The following is a 17,880-nucleotide window of genomic DNA, read 5'->3' as shown; positions in this document are numbered from 1 at the left end:
TCTGTTCAGCTGCACTTTCATACTCAACCTTGCATTTACAAATGCAAGACTGAAATTATCCTGAGAATGGTCAGAAAAGCAAAGTTGTCATTATTAGTTTTGAAATGTAGGTGGTTAGGGGATGTTTATTGGTTGTGCTTCACTCCTAGAATATACAATTTAATATTCGTAGTTCATGTGCTTTCTTTATTTTTTAATTACAACATTCATGCATTGCTGGGCATTCCCTACCACTGTATTTAGTTCAAGGGTTGCAAACAAATAAAAATACAGATATATTGATATATTCAAGAACATTCTGAATTTGCAGTTTTAAACTTGGAAGCGGAAAATTAAACTCGAGATTCTACTCTATCAGTAATGATAATAAGAAGATGCACATTGTCACCATGTGATAAAATAAACAGCCACATTCTCAAATCCTTTTGTACCTGAGTCAATTATACTGTAGCAGGACTTCTTATGAATAAAGGGGTCTAAAAATGAATCATCCTTATTAATGAAGGGTCATCAGGGCAGAAGTATCAAAAGTGAACCACTATCATCAGCTATAGCACCTTTTGAACTTTTTTTCACTTGAAAAACTGTACTGGGGAAAATGAGTAAAAAAGAGTTTTTGCTTTTTGTGTCCTTTATATTCGAACTTGGGAAAATCCTTTAAAAATAGAATACAGTACATTCCCAACAGAATCCCTAAAGTTTTCTGATACCTCTCTTAGTTTGTTTGAGAGTGTTGTTTTGACAGACCTTTGACAGGAGGATTGACAGACAGGGGATTGTGACTGGACTCATGCCTTTGTAGAAAAGGGTTTTGGAATAAATGCTATGATACTAAATTAGGTCACTATTCCATAACAAATCACATCTGAAAAAAAATAGAACTGTTACAGTTCTTTATTCCATAAAACCAAAAACCTTCAAATGTGGAAAATCACTGTAAATTATCTTTTGTAACAGCACAATTTCCTATTTTCTATGTAGGACATATCTCAACCCTACCAATTTCCCGCAGTTTTTGTTACTGGATTTTTCCTCTCCTCTGCTACCAGATTTCTAAGCTTGTTCCCTCTGGGCAGAGTGTGGATTTAAATTTTGGGCCTCCAGCCTTTGATAAACTGCATGATTTTCTTGACCTGTAGCTTCGTCAGCTTGAAGTCATCTGAAAGTATCTCTTCCGTCAGCTGCACAAAGATGCTCCCATCAATGCGTTCCCGAACGAAGAATGTCACCACGTCTTCCGACAGGCCAATGAATCTCAGGCACTTGGAAACCTCTTCCACAGAGAGTGTGGAGAGATCTGAGGGAGGGTGCCACGCTGACCCATCACCATTGACTCGGGCTACTCCTGGCACCTCGGTAGAAGGAGTCTCAGAATTGCTCCGGGCAGATACAGGTGGTACTTCAATTACTCCTTGGGTGAGGTACACTCTTGTGATGCCGCCTTCTGCACCCCTTACAATAGTTGGGGAGAGAGGAGCTGTGCTTCTTATGATGATGTTTTCAGTGTCAAAGCTTTTAGGTGGGCGGGGAGGGGGCGCAGGCCCCACGTTTCCCTCCCCACTCTTAAAGATTGGGTCCTGGTAGCAGTTCCGCACGTCCTGACCGTACCTCGCGTCGCCTGAGTTCAGGGAAGCAATGTCTGGAGATGTGCTCCGGCTGTTTGTCGGGTCGAACAGATCAAAGGGATCCGAGGCCAAGGATGGGGATTTCTGGCGATCTCCAGGCTCCAGCCACTCTGCTGGAGAGGAGGAAGGACTGCAAGAGTATCCCGGATTGGCAAAAGGGTTCAGAGCCCCAAATGGTGCAAATCGTTTCTGAGAATGGGGAGGTTTCAGCCTCGGGCAGCTGTAATAGCTTTTATAAGCCGTGTCGGCGCTGAGGAGGGGTGTAGATCGTCCGCTTGTGACACTGGGCATGCTCTCTGCATAGGCCCAAGGGTCTGACCAGGAAGTCTGCACTGGCTGCACTCCAGGGGTCCCGTTGCTGCCAGTATACTGGCGGGTGGATGAATCCACAGCCTTGCAGTCACCCCAGGTGCAGGGATAGCAGTAGAGAGAGTAGGAGTCTGGGGAAGGAGAACAGCTGCCACTGCGAGTCCCAGCACTGGTGGGGATAAAAACAATCTGTGTTACAGAACAGCAGAATTAGGCAAACCTTTCTTAAAACAGAGATTTATAAAAAATAATTTCTATCTTTTTTTTAAAGATTTCATGCCTTTTTCATCACGGAACAAAACAACAGGTGAAGCAGTACCTTCTCTGATTCCTTCTCTAGTTAACAAACAGTCTATATCTATGAATTGGCTTCATAACTCTGCTCTCCTCCACACTGATAGCGGATGTGTGGTGAGCGTTCTGGCGCACTATGGCTGCCGTCGCATCATCCAGGTGGATCCTGCACATTGGTGGTGGTGTAGGGGAGTCCCCATTACCTGTAAAGCGCTTTGAGTGGAGTGTCCAGAAAAGCGCTATATAAGTGTAAGCAATTATTATTATTATTATTATTATTATTATTATTATTATAACAGTGGTTCCCAATCCTGGTCCTGGTAACCCAGACCCCTGTCAGTTTTTGCTCCAGCCAAGACCTCAGTTACACAGTCAAACTCTTCACTGACTTGATAATAAGATTAATCTGTACTGTTTGTTCCCAGCTCTTACACTTGTTGGAGCTTTAACCGTTGTTAAACCTATGACTAGAAATGAAATGAAAACTTTCCAATGAAGCAACGTCTTAGATCAACTAGGCTTCAATGATCTAAAGGTGTGATGGAATGAAAACTAGCAGGTGTGTGGGTCACCAGGCCCAGGACTGGGAACCGCTCTATAAGATGGTTTTGCCTGTTCAGACAGGTCTATATTTTTTACCAGTTAATTCACCATTTTCTACCCATCACTTCCATATATGCCATTTCAGATATTTAAAATGAATAAATATAATTTATTAATCAGTTATGTAATCAGTTGGTATTATACAGTTGGTACGAAATACAGGTATCTTATCCAGTGGGGGCCTTGTACTTTCATTTGACTTCACACATCTTTAACTTCTTTTTAAGACAGATGGACTTGTGAAGCACATTAAACTAGAAACACCATAGATTACAAAATCACATATTTACCATTTAATGTATAATAGGTCCTGCTCCTTTTTATAATATCCCCCACACATTTGTGTTTAAATTTCAAATGTCTGTGAAATATCTTGCAGTGTGTGGAGAGAAGACTGATTTTCCTATCACTTCAAAAAGAGGGGGTTTATGTCAAAGCCCGATACCTGCAGTCTCTTTTATGATAATGTAGAACTCTCCATCATACAATTCAGAATCAGTTTATCCTAAAAGCCATTTGGTGTTAACAAAAACATTATTTTTCATATTGTTTTAACTGTGTGAATAAGGAATTAAACATGTGCAGTTTATCAGTGCATGTCTTTCAGGATGCATGCCTCACTGCCTAGTATTCAATGGTTAAGATACTGGTCTTGGTTCAAGCATGTCAGTGTAAACTTGAACAAAAATTGCTGACTACAAAAGTCAGTCAGAGTCAGAAAATAAAAATCAAGTGCTGCTTCTAAGAATGATTCACATTAACATTTAACAGGGGACAATTAATGTATTTTTTTCAACTTTTTAATTCTTAAATAATAACTTAAAAATCAAAACATAAAATATTGGAATGTACCTAGCATGGAACTAAGTGTTATTTGAAAATATAGAACCAGTCATTACACAGCCAACCGAGCCCTATTTTTTTGGTTTTTAAAGTGTAACATTTCAATTCAGAAAGATTACCCACTGTGTTACATCAATACAAATCTACCACTACACTATGTCAATAATATGTCAATATGCCATTAAAAAGCTTCACAGTAAATTAAACACTGCTGGTTCCTTCTGCAAAGAAGAATTTATTTTAATATATTATGGCTGTGAGACAGGAAAAGTCAAAACTGATTTAAATGTAACAGGAGTTATTAGAGAAAAAAGTCAATGGACTTATTTTCTGTAGAATCCAAGAACTATTTCCAAGTAACAAAATAGAATTAGCAAAGGTTACTGTTGCATGCAAGTTTCTTTATGTCACATGTCACAGGATGTCTCAGTGCAATCTGGCACCATTTCAATGGAAATATTGTGTTCGCAAATGAACACATTGAAAGTTACATTTACTGAAATTCTACACAGCATTATCTTCCAACTTAATTATATAACCATATTAACCAGAACAGAAGTAAACGTCAAACCACAAACAAGCTTTACTTCTGTAGGAATTCTGTAAAAAAATAAAAGTGGTGCTGGCACAGTATTACACAGGAAGTTCTCTGGACTCTTGAATGTTAGATATCCATTTTGCATCTTTACTTAGATTAATCATGGTGGTTAGCATTGCTGCCTCAGTTTCTCAGTTCTGGGTCTGATTCTAACATGTCAGAATATTCTCCTTATATACATGCGTATTGTCCAGCTGGTCTGGTTTCCATATGGATGGATAGTGTTCAAAGAAGTAAAGGTAGTTCAATAAAGAAGATTACATCTTTTGGACTGCTTCTGTTTGCCATCTGATAATACTGTACAAAGACGGAACACACAACACCTGGAGAATAAATGAAACTGGTAGGACAGATATGGTATCTCAGACAAGTGGTTACCATATACAACATGTGAAAGCCAGTTCAGGACTGAGACTGAGCAGCTATGATTGGCTCAACTACTTGATTGAAATGCCAGTCGAGCCAGCTCGTTCAGATGTTGCAGGCCGTTGAACCAGACTCTGTCATTATTCAACTATGACAGGGATTCCTCAAACTGAAGTGCTCAGTGTTTAAAAAGCCAACTAGACTTGTAGCGTTGAGCTGTGTGCATGAGACCTTGTGGTGTGATTCATTCCTCCAAGGTACAGTATGTTATGTCAACTTCAGATATTGTAGCAAAAAACATCATCGATGGCTCAGACAAGAACACATTTAACAGAGGATACAATCCTCACCCCTCCTCTACTGGGAAAAATTAATCTGTAAAAAATGCAGATTGTTCTGAAGAGAGTAAATGGCCTTGGAGGTAAAACAAGTGATGGAAGCCCGATTGTAATTATATGAGGATTCCCAAACCTTTGGCAAAATGTGTTCCAGTCCAACACAGTGATCACTTCCAAATCTGTTATTTTCCAATGTCAACAAAATAATTCCCAACAACATCATTAGATTTACTTTCCCATCCAGAAAGAATCCAGGAAACAGCTGTTGCTCCTGTGCAAATCTGATTTAAAAAAAAAACTTTGTCAAAGGACTTGTGATATCCACCACATTTAGGCTGTTGTATGAATAGTTAATGGAGTTCTTTGAAATTACTTAGAAGTGTATTAACAACCGTTCTAATTTTCAAAATTTGAAATGAATTGTGAGGCAAGTGAGGAAAAGCAATTAGTTACTATGCTGAATGCAGTCTATTCTTTAAGACATTCAACATGACCTAATTATCACACAATATTCATTTTATCTAAACTCATGCTCATGATGTTTTTTGTTTTTTGTTCATTTACCATAGTGGAATATTTCTAATCTTTGGGATTTTACAGAAATGCCATATGTAATATACAGTATATACTGTATATAACCATCTCAGCAGCACATAATCAGTAACAAAACACATACAAAATGTCGTGTCAATTTCTCTGGAAGGACAAGTTTGGAGTCATGCAAAATGATAACCTGTAACAATAATGAGTTCCTCTGGGACTCTACATTTGTATTGCACTTCAGACTGCTGTCAGAATCAGAAAGGTGTCCAAGATGTGGTCCTTAGCAAGTTTTGTACACAGACAGGTAGGAATTGTTTTCAGCCTTTGTTTGTTCTGCTATTCTGTGGCTATGGACTGTTCTATTAAAAAGGGCCAAGAATGGAAAGCACTTCTGGACAACAGTAACAGTAATTAGCAGGGTAACTGTTTTAAAATACATAATAATGTAACAGTGTCCCAGCCAAACTACTGTCCTAACACCGCAGAACACACACCTCAAGGATGAAATATGTTGTTCTGCTCTAGTGCATCAAAAAGCCTTTAGAGCATGGGAACAACACAAAAGGGGAAATGGACAGGAAACAGATTTTAATAGCGAAGTCATTTGTGCGGGGGAGAAGTCATAAAGGCCAAATCTGGATATGGCTATCACATCTGTGTTAATACTTTCACTTTTACAAAAAAAAAAGAAGTCCTAGGATTGTCAGGTTTAAATTGCTGTATGGATTTCTATTAACGATTTCTGCTGAGAACTCAAAACATTTCACAACATCACATTTCATTTAGACTGAGAAAGACAGCGGCAAAGCGCTCACATGTCGTGAAGACCGGAGGAGTAGTAGGAGAGGCTGGGGTTTGGTGAGTGGTTGGGCTGGGTCTGGGTTTGATGGAGCTGGGCCTTTGGAAATCGAGGAGGAACTGGGGGGCTGGGAGCAGGAACTCCTTTGCTGCCTCTTGGAGGTACTGGGGGAGCATTTAAAAAGCGGCACTCTTCTTTTACCTGTACAAACAAAGAAGAAATTGTCTGTAATTACACTGTAATTCTTTCTTTTCATAATATTCATGTTGACACAGTTCATTTCTACCCATTAGCTGTGCTTTTAACCATTTATTCTGCTCTGCATACAGTACATCATCTGAACATAAGATATCAGACCGAGTACCATACCATAATATTAACAGCATATTCTTTACTTACCAAGCAGAATCTGATTAACCTTAGTTTACCTATTTCCTTCTTTAGAAATACAGTGTAATATATAAAAAGTGTTTGACTTCTTATTTAACTGGACGATTGATTTATTCAAATTGTTTTATTCCTGTTCTTGAAGTCAAGCTTCTGTCTATTTTAGTCGAATTCCCATCAAAATTCAATTTTAGACAGGGAATAATCTGAATAGAGTTCCTATTTTGAAAATAACAAAAGGTTTATTTTTAAGATACCCTGGAGGCATAACCATATTAAGTTGTTTAGGCCCTTCATTAACAAGCACTCATTTTTGGTACGTTCTGGGTTTGGTTGAAACCAAAGCTATTCATTCTCAAGGTCCGTGGGAAAGGGAGGAAACTTTCTTCAATGGCAAAGCATATATTGCTGGATTTTACAATAGAACAAATGATCTTTCTGGTCACAGAGTTCCACCCCCAGAAACCTAACAGTTTTAGCCATCTGGATATAGAAAATGACACAGATATGAGTGTTTAGGAGCACTGTGGGAAATAAATACTGTATGTAAAAAAAAAATATAAGACAAACTTCACAGTGATCACAGTGATCTGTGAACGAGTAGAGGCATTTGCTCTGAGTGTAGGTTGAGCTCTATGTTTCTAGTTTCCATAGCACTAGAGTGAGTGCTATGACTCCCCCCTAGATAGTAAGGTACAACAGCAGTGTTCACAGTTCACTCAAGTATTTGAGAACCCAGTCTTCCAACTGTGAGTCCACATCTCCCCTACACTGCAGTGCAGTAACATTCCAGGGAAAGGCTTCTCTGCCCGGCACTGTACCCTGAACCAAATAAGATGTACATTACAGTCATGTCTGAGCAGCAATATGCAGTACAAACCATTTTAGTATTTGCTTAATTTTATTGCAGTCACCTATGCCCAACAGCACACAAGAATAATAGGTTGTATCTTCATACCGTTATACTGTAATTATAGTCATCATCTTGGTAAATACTAAAACTCAATAAAAAAAATCTGTACTTTAGCTTTACGATGTAATCATGCTGTTTGTGTTGACATATGTCTACCATGCCCTGGGTTCAGTGGTGAGATGGAAATTTGTTGACAGGAAGTGTGTTTACTCATCACTATAGAAACCATCCAAGCCATTAAAAGGCCAAGGGCTGAAATACACATAGAACGCAAAATATCTGAGAGTTTGAAAAAAATTGCATTTCTGTTGCAATATTTTTGTAGCGATCAAATAAAGGCTTGCAATCCTGTTATGATTTTTCCTTTTTTATTTCCACATTAAACTATTCAAAATTGTCTAGGCAATCTCCAATTTATTCAACACTTTGTAAAGGCATTACTGCAACAATGCATTTAATTCAGATTTTCAGTATTACTTCAAATTTCTAGATACTCTCACTAGATATCATGCACATAGCTGAATTCCTTCAAAAATAGCAGTAATATACAATGCACAGAACAACTAAAATGTAACAATATTGTTGTCAGAAATATAGAGGGAATATCGGCATATTCTAATTGATCCAAGAGTTAACGTGGCCTCCACTTGCTTTTAAATGCTTACTTAGTCTGAACGCTATTCCTGGTTTTTAAAATATTTATACCCCTAAATGAATGATCCTTTCCAAAAGCTGCTGAAGAAAAACAAGTAAAAGCAAATTACTGCAATAAGCAAGGAGTTGCTGTTCATCAAAGGAGATACTGAAAATTACATTTCCTCTCTTTTGGAACTGCATTAAAAAGCTATTTTAAACTGTGTGAATTATTTATTATGGCTCACTGGCCATATGTCAGAAAACTATAAAACTATATAAAACTACTAAACTATCTATAGTAGCATTCTGTTTACATTTTGTACACGTTTTCCTCCGGTGATCACTATAATCACCATCTTGGAGTATTGGCCCTAGGTGTTTGTGTGTTTGTGTCTGTCTGCCCTGCGATGGACTGGCATCCTGTCCAGAAAGTACCCTGCCTTGGTCCTGTTGTTTGCTGGAAAAGGCTCTGGCTCCCCCACGACCATGAATTGGAAGAAGCAGTTAGAAAATAGATGGGTAGATGAAAAAAGTTCACATCACTTCACTTGACAGTACTAGACTGTACAGGAAGTCAAAACAACTTCGTACCTCCTGAAGGCTTTCTGCCAGTACAATGAAGAATTACCCAGAATTATACCCATCTAATCCTAACAAGGTGGCTCCTATCTGTTGTTATTTACTCTGAATATCAGATATCACTTGAAATGAAAAAATGGTGATTTTACCAACACAATGTTAAATAGATAAATATGCTCCATGGGACAAAGATTAAGATGCATTTATGATCAAACAGGACAAAAACTTCTCTGTATAACATGTGGTAAAGACTTCAAAAGACAATTCTACAGATAAAAAAAAAGATTTAACTGAATGGTCTCATGAATAACACTGTTCCATAACTGTACACACAATAACTAAGGTAAGGCTACAGAAGGAAAACAGTTCCTTATAAGCTTTTAAAGCTCTATTCCTTTGCAGAGAAAAATTCCAGAAGGAACAAACAGACACTTGTAATGCATGGTAAATTCTAAAAAAAAATCTTTAGAAAAATAATGAGCTTCAATTCCACAGTGCTAAAGCTGTTGTTAAAAATGTAGTTTTTTAACAAAACGTGGAAAAGCAAACTGACAATATTCCATTGTCTACTGTATATAAAGGGTAATACAAATATTTAAATATCCATAGTTAGAGAAGTAAAATCTGTAGGTGCATTAAAATTATCTAACATATAAATTGTGTTTCAGCCAGTATTTCAAGTGACTCAAACCTTTATCCTATTTCAAGAGATACTTTACATAATCTTAAATCTTAAATCTTAAGGCTATGTATATTAGGGATGAATAGTACAGTTTAGAAATAATCTGAATAACTGATTGGGATGTAAAAACCCAATATAGAAACAAATACCATTGCTTAGGTCTATAGAGCATTATAACTGGCTGACACTGCGATCTAACCTCTTAATGGTACGATTACAGAAAGAAAAGGGCAGGATGGCAAGCCAGTTGCAAGCATTCGTATTATAGTTTTGAAATGACAGACGTGGGAGAAATCTGGGCAGTTTCATGCCAGGTTCTCACTAGATTGTGACACTGACAAATTATAGGGGAACATGCAAGGCTTTGTGAGGAAGTCAGCAGAGGGTATAATTCAGAGAAGAGCAAGATGCTGGAAAGTCTGTTCGCTATTGACAGCCAACTCCTCTGCTTGGTTCTACACAGAAAACCAAACTCAATGGAACACTTCAGGGCTTAGGCACCGTGTACAATGTTAAGTACTGCTAATTATGTTTTGATATTTTTATTTTCATTTGCTAAATGATTTCAAAATGCAAAATCTGTGTGTTGGCTGCAAAAGACCAGTTATATTTTAAAAAAATCTCCTAGCTTGCTTAACCATAATTTTCTCATTGGCCATTAACACAAAGATTGTTCTATTGTATATATGTGAGAGTATCAATTGCATGAATTATTACAAAGGATTTTATCCCTGTAAAATTACACTTGATTTGATATATAATACTTGATATATAGATGTTATATACGCTTTACATATTTGGCTACAATAGCTAATTAAATATACATTTGTTATATAAAGTTTACTGTAATTCTATATACTGTACTGTAGAAAACTAATCTGCTTTGGAAGCATGATAAAACTCAGAATTGAGAAGTCCTATACTGAAGTTGTCTGTACCATTTATTTCCAAACATTTGTATTAATTTTGAAATGATAAAACATAAAAAACAAAAATGCAGAAGCTCACACAACAAAGACAAAAGGAGCTTCATAAACATGTTCTGAATCAAGAAATTGCAATTGATCACCCATCCATGTTTCTACCCTAGTAAAATTTAATAATTTCTTTAGTTTTCTTTCCAGAATAGTTTCCACAAATCAATATAACCAAGTGTGAGTTAAAAGTATGTATCTCTACCCGGCTGTATAAAACAGATTTATTTAGCTGCAATTAGTTCAGCAAACAAAAATGTTTGTGCTTGAATGTGCTTGATAATTGAGTGCTTATGGGCTCAATGGAAAAGTCACACCATTATATCCAAGGTCCTAATTATCAATCCTAAAACACTTATAGGTAGGTACCAGATCTGGGCAAACCTAAGCAGGAGATATCTTCATCACAAACCATCAGTGTGGGCTTTTGTAAATACATTAGCTGGTATGTTATGTTTTTTAAAGAAAGAGATTCGTGCCACACTGCATCTCAATAAGGATTAACATCCAGTTTCTGAAATTCTTTATACAATACTAAGGCACCTGGGTAGAGACCAATTTTTGACAAGAGATTAATGTCATATGGAGAGGAACATCCTTGTGGTCACATTTGAAACAACCACATAAGCCACTTAGTGACAGGTTAAAGCAGTGCCCTGTGGCACACCATTGGGACAAAGGGCGAAAGAGTCTGAGATAAAGCAAATACAGTAGGTAAGCTGAGGTTCCTGAAACGTGCACAGGCCATGGTGATCAAAGACATCGCTAAGGGTGGGTAAGTAAAGGACTGACAACCTGTCAGTAAGAGGAAATTGTTCCAAATTGGTGAAAGCTTCATAAATTTTGTGGGGCTGCCAAGAAAGCAGTTGACTTTCCTCCAAATGTGAGTTTGCAATGACTGGTCCTATTTGAAAAGAGACAATACCTCTCTTACGAGCAGAATTTAAGACATCCCGGTGCCTAATTGACTTCATTAAAGCTTCCTCAGTTAGGCTCCCTGAGGCTAATGCTGTGGAATCCAAGCATGTTCAAAACACACTCTACTGGAAATACCAATTGTTGTAATTGAAATTAGGTACAGAAAGGCTACCAAGACCCTTGATGCACTGTACTGTCATCCATGAGAGCCCTGGCTGTTCCCTCTCTAAATGAAACTAGGTATAACAAACTAGGTCTGTTACTTGTCTGCTGAAAATTATAGGAAATCTTCAAATCCAGGTAAGTTAAACCTGAATGAATATAAACACGGGGTTGAAAGAGAAGCTGTCATACAACAGAGCTGTAGAGGTAAAGGATTTTGACCATTGATTTTAATGTTATGTCCAGAGCATCTACTAAAGTTATCAAATGTTTAATACATAGGGAACTGAACTAGGAGTAACAGAAAGAAACATTAAGATGTCACCACCATATTGCCATCATATTCCCAACATTTTTTTTTATGCCTTGACTTATACAACACTGAAAAGAGTGCACCATATGGGGCCTTATGTGAAAGCTACTGTAGAATTCCTTCAGGCTTATTAAATGTATGTGTATCTGAGTGCTAAGCTATGACATTACACCCCTCAATCCATCCACCCTTTTTCTAACCACTTCTTTCAATTCAGGGTCACAAGGAAGCCGGAGCCTATACCAGCAAGCAATGGGCACAAGGCAGAATGCATCCTGAACAGGACACCAGTCCATCGCAGGGCACACAAAGCATCAAACACACACACACCATGGCCAATTTCCCCAGATATCATTTAAGCTACAAGTATGGTTTTGGACTGCAAGAGAAAACCCATGCAAACATGGGGAAAACATAAAATCTTCACACAGATAGCATCCACAGGTGCAGAATTGAATCCAGTGCCCCAGCACCACTAGGCAGCAATGCTGACCTCCACACCACCGTTCTACTTTAAAGAAGACAATATAATAACTAAGGGACAGGTTCTAAAGGCTCCAAAAACTAAATCAAAGCCAAGAACAGTTAATATTAATCATCCTGTTTGATTAATTGTGCAGTCCTGTTTGAAAGAAAGTAGTATCTGATTGATTTAAAGATATACATGCTGATTGCTTTGGAAAAAGAGCAGTGTGTCAGTGCCTTAATTTCTGAAGGACATGAAAATATTATATGTCTTGTAATTTAAGAATTATTAAAGGACCACTGTTTTTCTACGAATTCTACTGTTCTTCACTACTCCTTTATATTGATGATCTGGGTTCTGGTATAGTTAGAACACTAGTCATGTTTGCAGATGATACCAAGTTAGGAGAATATGCAAATATGTGTAACAGCAAATAAAATACAAGAATTAGATAACATTTAAGGCTGGTCAAGCACCTGGCAGATAATTTTTAATGTAGGTATCAAAAACCAATTTAAATATAAAATGGACCTTTTTACTTTTGGAAATAGAAGACCACAAGGTGACCTCATGCAAGTATTACAAAGTCTCAAAGGCGTTGACAAGGCAGCCCAGCAGATTTCTTCACAACCAGCGGGTACAAGTGGAAACGATGGAGAAATACATTTCACACCATGAACAGGAAGTACTTCTCTACATAAAGGATTGTGGGAGAATGGAATAGGCTACTAAGTTGTTGCTGATACCCTGGCTTTTATCAAGAATTGGCTGGAGGAGATCCTTGGATCAATTAGCTACTAAACATCAAATGGGCTAAATAGGCCTCCTCTCGTTTGCAACCGTACCTATGATATCATTCTTTTCAAAGATGAGATATGGTGCGATTAAGTATTCATTTGTTTAAGTTATAATATTTGCTTTTGCCAATCAATTGTCTTAAGAAAAAGTAAGCAATACAAAAACAAACAATGGGCGAAGTATTACAAGATGCACTAAAGCTTGATTCATATAGACATATTTATTTTAGTCTGAGACTCAGTCTCAGAATTACTAATATGATTAACTATGTACCTATAGTGTGAATAAAAGAAACTGATGTGTTACTGATCCAAAACTACCATCTAAGGATAACGAGCTAAGGAGCAAGCAGTACTTACAGCTTCAGATTTGGGAGGTACAGGAGGTGGAGTTGGCACTTTGTTCTCTTCCATTTGCTTGACAGCAATGTGTGAGGGTCCCATAGTTCCATCTAAAGATGATGTGGATGAATGGAAGGAAATGAGATTTGGTTCCCCTTTTCCTCCACATTCTGACACCGCTGGATTCCCGCTGGCTTCTGTGTAATTCCCAGGGTTTTGATTGGTCCATAATTCCTCATAGGGGATCTCGGGCTGATCTGCAGTTCGGAATTCATTTTCTACCCAGTCAGGCGTCATATACTCCCGTTCGCCTTCCCCTCCCTCATTGGGGGTCAGGAGTTCGTGTGGCATAACCTGCTGCTCCCCTAAGGAATCCCTACAGCCCTGAGAGTGAAGGTCCCCATTGGTGTGCATCAGCGTGCCACTGTAAACACACAGGGACAGACGCTGGAAGGACTGGGTCAGGTCCTCACGTGCGTAGTTCAGCGAGTTGGAAGTAAAGCCCTGAAGACAAACGCGGATGCGCCGGGGGCTGGTGCACTCCTCTGTGAAATCCGTTTTCACTTCCCGCACCGCCTTAGAATACTCGTCAGGGTTGAAATGCTCTTGACAGAAAAGAGAGGTCTCGTGAGCAGCCTTCTCAAACAGGGGATCCCCCCGGAGCAAGCCCTCGGGAAGCAAGAACCGGGGCATATCCGTTAGCAGCAGGAAGTGAAAAGGGGTCACTTCCTCCTTCCTCAAGATGCAACATAGGACCACCGTCTTGGAAATGATGCTCACCAGCTTATAGCGGTGACCTTCCCGGATAATGTGGAGATCGTAAAGGTTCCTGGGAGGACGACTTGGTACCATAACATTAACCGGCAGTCGGACCTTCTCAATGATACTGCGGATTGTGTGCTCGCCCTCTTGCATCTGGATCTCCAAGGGGCTGCGTGTGCTGAACTTGCCTTTGCACTGAAAGGGCAGGCTGATGCTCTCGTTGGTCCGGTGGTTCATGCAGATCAGGCAGGGCATCTTGCCTTTCACTTGCTTGCTCAAGGTGTTGGACTTGCCCAGCTTTCGGAGGATGGTGTTGAAACGGGATTTCTCCTTTACTGTTTTGGCACACAGGATTTCAGCCTGGCCCATTAGTGTAAGTTCGTCACCAGCATGCAGTGTGAAATTATACGCTTCGCTGTCTTCACTGAATTCCCCTGAAACAACCTGCAACGAAAGCATACACAAGTGAGTTTCAACTTTACCTGAGATTGAATTGCCATCAAATGGGGCATTTGACACTGAAGTCTTAAACAAAGTAAAGCCACAACACAATAAAATGTGGCAAATGGGGAGAAAATAATAGATGACAAAATTCACGTACGAGCAGTCCTTCCAAATGAAGGATTGCAAAAGGTACTATTGACTGCTCCAAAAAATAACACTGTCAATGCTCACTGGCAAAAGAAAAAAAACTCTTTTGAAAAGAGCTTTCATATGTTTTATGGATGTACTGTACAAACTAACAGTTCAAAATGTTATTTCTGTACTTGTTTTCAGATGTCAACGTTACTTTGAAATGCTCAAGAATGTGGAGTTCTGTTTCTGTAATGCTGTTTTGGTTTCATATTTGTTGTGTGGCCTTCACCTGCAAATTAACTACAACAAAATCTGGGTTTGTATAACAAACCTGCACAGAAATTAGAAAGAAGAAAATCAAATATGCATGAGGTCATGATGAAAGAACTGATACAAGCAACTTGGAATCCTGTGACTTACTACAGCAAAGGGATGGGTTTTGAGATCTCAAGGCCACTGTTGCATTTGTGATCAAATCTCTTTATTTTTGATGTCCTAAACCTCAGGAAACAGACTGTAAATAATCCAAGGAAGCACTAATAAAGTATATGAGATGGTCAGAATGTTTTCAGAAACATAAAACAGATAGCTATTCACAACATACTATTTTATCACATTTGACCAATAAAACATAGTTAAATTAACAAAGCACAAGCAAACAACAAAATAAAAGCCAACCCATTACACATATATCACACATATAACAAATATTTAATAAATCCCAATAAAGAAGTGACCCAACAAAATAAATATAATATAATCTATATATATTATGAGAGTATTACAGTAACCATGCACTGCTCTAGAGGCAAGGAAGTAAGTAGTTATCTGAAGTGCTTCCTGACAAAAATACAGGAAGACACGTGAAAGGAGAATTTTGAAAGAGGACAGGATGCCTTTAAATAGTTCTTCTTCTTTTATTCAGATTTAACAGTTTATACAATTCCTTTTCCACTCAGGGGCAATATTGAACTGCCACTTTTTCCTCCTAAACGTGTAATTGAAAGTGACAGTAAATGCTCAGGCATTTGACAATAATGCAGATTTTAAAAGGTTCAGTCATGTGGAACTTTTAACAGAAATATTCTTGTAAAATGGCTGATGCACCATCTGCTGGAACAAAAGATCTAGGCTGCATTATGAGAAAATTATAATATACTTCTCAGGAAAGTCTATCACATATTCCTTCTAACACCACACAACCAAACACCAAAACCCATATAATTTTATTTGTAGTAAATAATGCTGTTGAAATGTATTACGGGAACTGTGATATTCCTGCTAAAATAGCTAAAATAGCTCAAATATATCATAACAGTAAGTGCTAGTCATCTTGGATAAATGCATCTACATCATAATCGGAATGCTAAAACTACTGTATGCACCAAACAAAAAGACAAGTCTGCCAATGGATCAGAAAATCATACAACCATGCCACTGGCATGCCACTATGTCAATTTGGTAGTTCAGTCAAATTCTAACAATGATGAAATAAGACACCCAATATAAAGGAGTTTTATAATTTGGTGCTAATTATCCTGGCTGAGGAAATGGGGATCGGGGCTTTCACTTCCAAGGAATGAGCCAGAGAGCCGCTGTAAATATGATGTTGGGGTTGGAGGGTGTTAGGAAAGAGATGTGGAGAGTGGGCAGCACGAGAGTTTTTGTATGTAGGAGTGTAGAAGTATAACATTAGAATATGACCATTTCAAGAACGTCTGTTAAATAATACCACTTATTAGCTTTATTTCTTTATACAGTATGTATCTTGGGGAAGACGCAGTTGTACAGCAGTGCCACACATTGCACAATTTAGTCATAAATATTTTTTTTCCTGTATCACAATTATTTTAAATTTACTTTAGCTGCTTAAAGTATGCTGTTTAAATCATAAAAAGTTGGCTGCAAGCAGCAATCACTATGTGGGCAAACCACTATTTAACAGTCAAGAGTGTGTTTTGACAGAACATTTATGGATATTCCTGTCTCAGAATATCCATGACCCTCTTTGCAGTCTCAAAGGAGCTATAAGACTGTTTTGTATTTCACCTTAAGAAGAAGCCAAAGGTCACAAGCAATATTATTTCTGAATTCAGCACTGATGGATTTTTGTATCGGACCATATGACTCTATGTTCACCAGGTCACTTTAAGGCAGACTGGGATTTCAAAAGCTGCCCTGAAAATTGAAAGACATGAATTAATAAGGTTCATATCATGCTTTTGCTGAGCTGAAAATTTATCATATCAATGAACAGCTGAACAATGTTGTTGAGAGATTTGAAAGTGCCCATTCCATTTAGGTTTAAGAGGGAAAAGCTGATGAGTGTTACAGGTTTATTAGGCATGGGAATTAAGCACCAGTTTTCATCTCGGCAAAGGAAAAAAAATTGCATTCACGAATGAATATCTATCAATTTAAGAGCAGGGGTGGCACAGTGGTTAGCATAACTGCCTCTTAGTGCTGGGGCCCTGGGTTCAATCCTGGACCGTGGGTGCTATCTGCATGGAGTTTGTATGTTCTCCCTGTGTTCACATGGGTTTTCTCCGGATGCTACGGTTTCCACTCACAGTCCAAAAACATAAACGTAGGTTAACTGGCTTCTGGGAAAACTGGCCTTAGCAGTGAGTATGCATACCTGTGTTGTTTCTGTGTGTCTGCTCTGCTATGCACTGGTGTCCCCACCAGGGTGTACCTGGTGTACCAGGGTGTACCCTGCCTTGCACCTGTCGCTTGTTGAAATAGACTCCAGCTCCTCCACTCCAACACAACCATGAGTTAGAAGACGTGATTAGGAAACGGATGGATTTTAAGTGCAGTTTTAAAATCACATCGTGTCTCGATCCCAGTCCAAGATCATATGCTTATCCTAGTTACACTACTGTCTATCACAAAAGTAAAATCCAAATTAATTCCTGCATTCCAAATTATACCTTCAATTTGACTATCTTATTGCAGCTATACTTTTTTAACATAATGTCTTGCCAGGAAAATCTTGACCTACTGTGTATATACCATATTTTGCTTTTGTTCATCCTAAAGTTTTTCAGAGAAA

General features: G+C 38.3%; 1 protein-coding gene across 1 annotated transcript in view; it reads right to left on the bottom strand.

The window, feature by feature from the left end:
* Positions 1–1,085: 1,085 nt before the first annotated feature.
* Positions 1,086–17,880, bottom strand: part of garem2 (GRB2 associated regulator of MAPK1 subtype 2) — a 70,604-nt gene continuing 53,809 nt past the window's right edge. The window contains exons 4-6 of the mRNA XM_088928111.1: positions 13,506–14,693; positions 6,335–6,519; positions 1,086–2,103 (exon numbers count right to left, since the gene is read on the bottom strand). Coding sequence (XP_088784237.1) covers positions 1,086–2,103; positions 6,335–6,519; positions 13,506–14,693 — 2,391 coding nt within the window. The remainder of the gene's footprint in view (positions 2,104–6,334; positions 6,520–13,505; positions 14,694–17,880) is intronic.

The sequence above is a fragment of the Atractosteus spatula genome, chromosome 2, assembly GCF_055471065.1.
Source record: "Atractosteus spatula isolate fAtrSpa1 chromosome 2, fAtrSpa1.hap1, whole genome shotgun sequence".
Classification (NCBI taxonomy): Eukaryota; Metazoa; Chordata; class Actinopteri; order Semionotiformes; family Lepisosteidae; genus Atractosteus; species Atractosteus spatula.
Note: the sequence above shows the minus strand (reverse complement) of the source record. Positions and strands in the feature narration are given on the sequence as shown.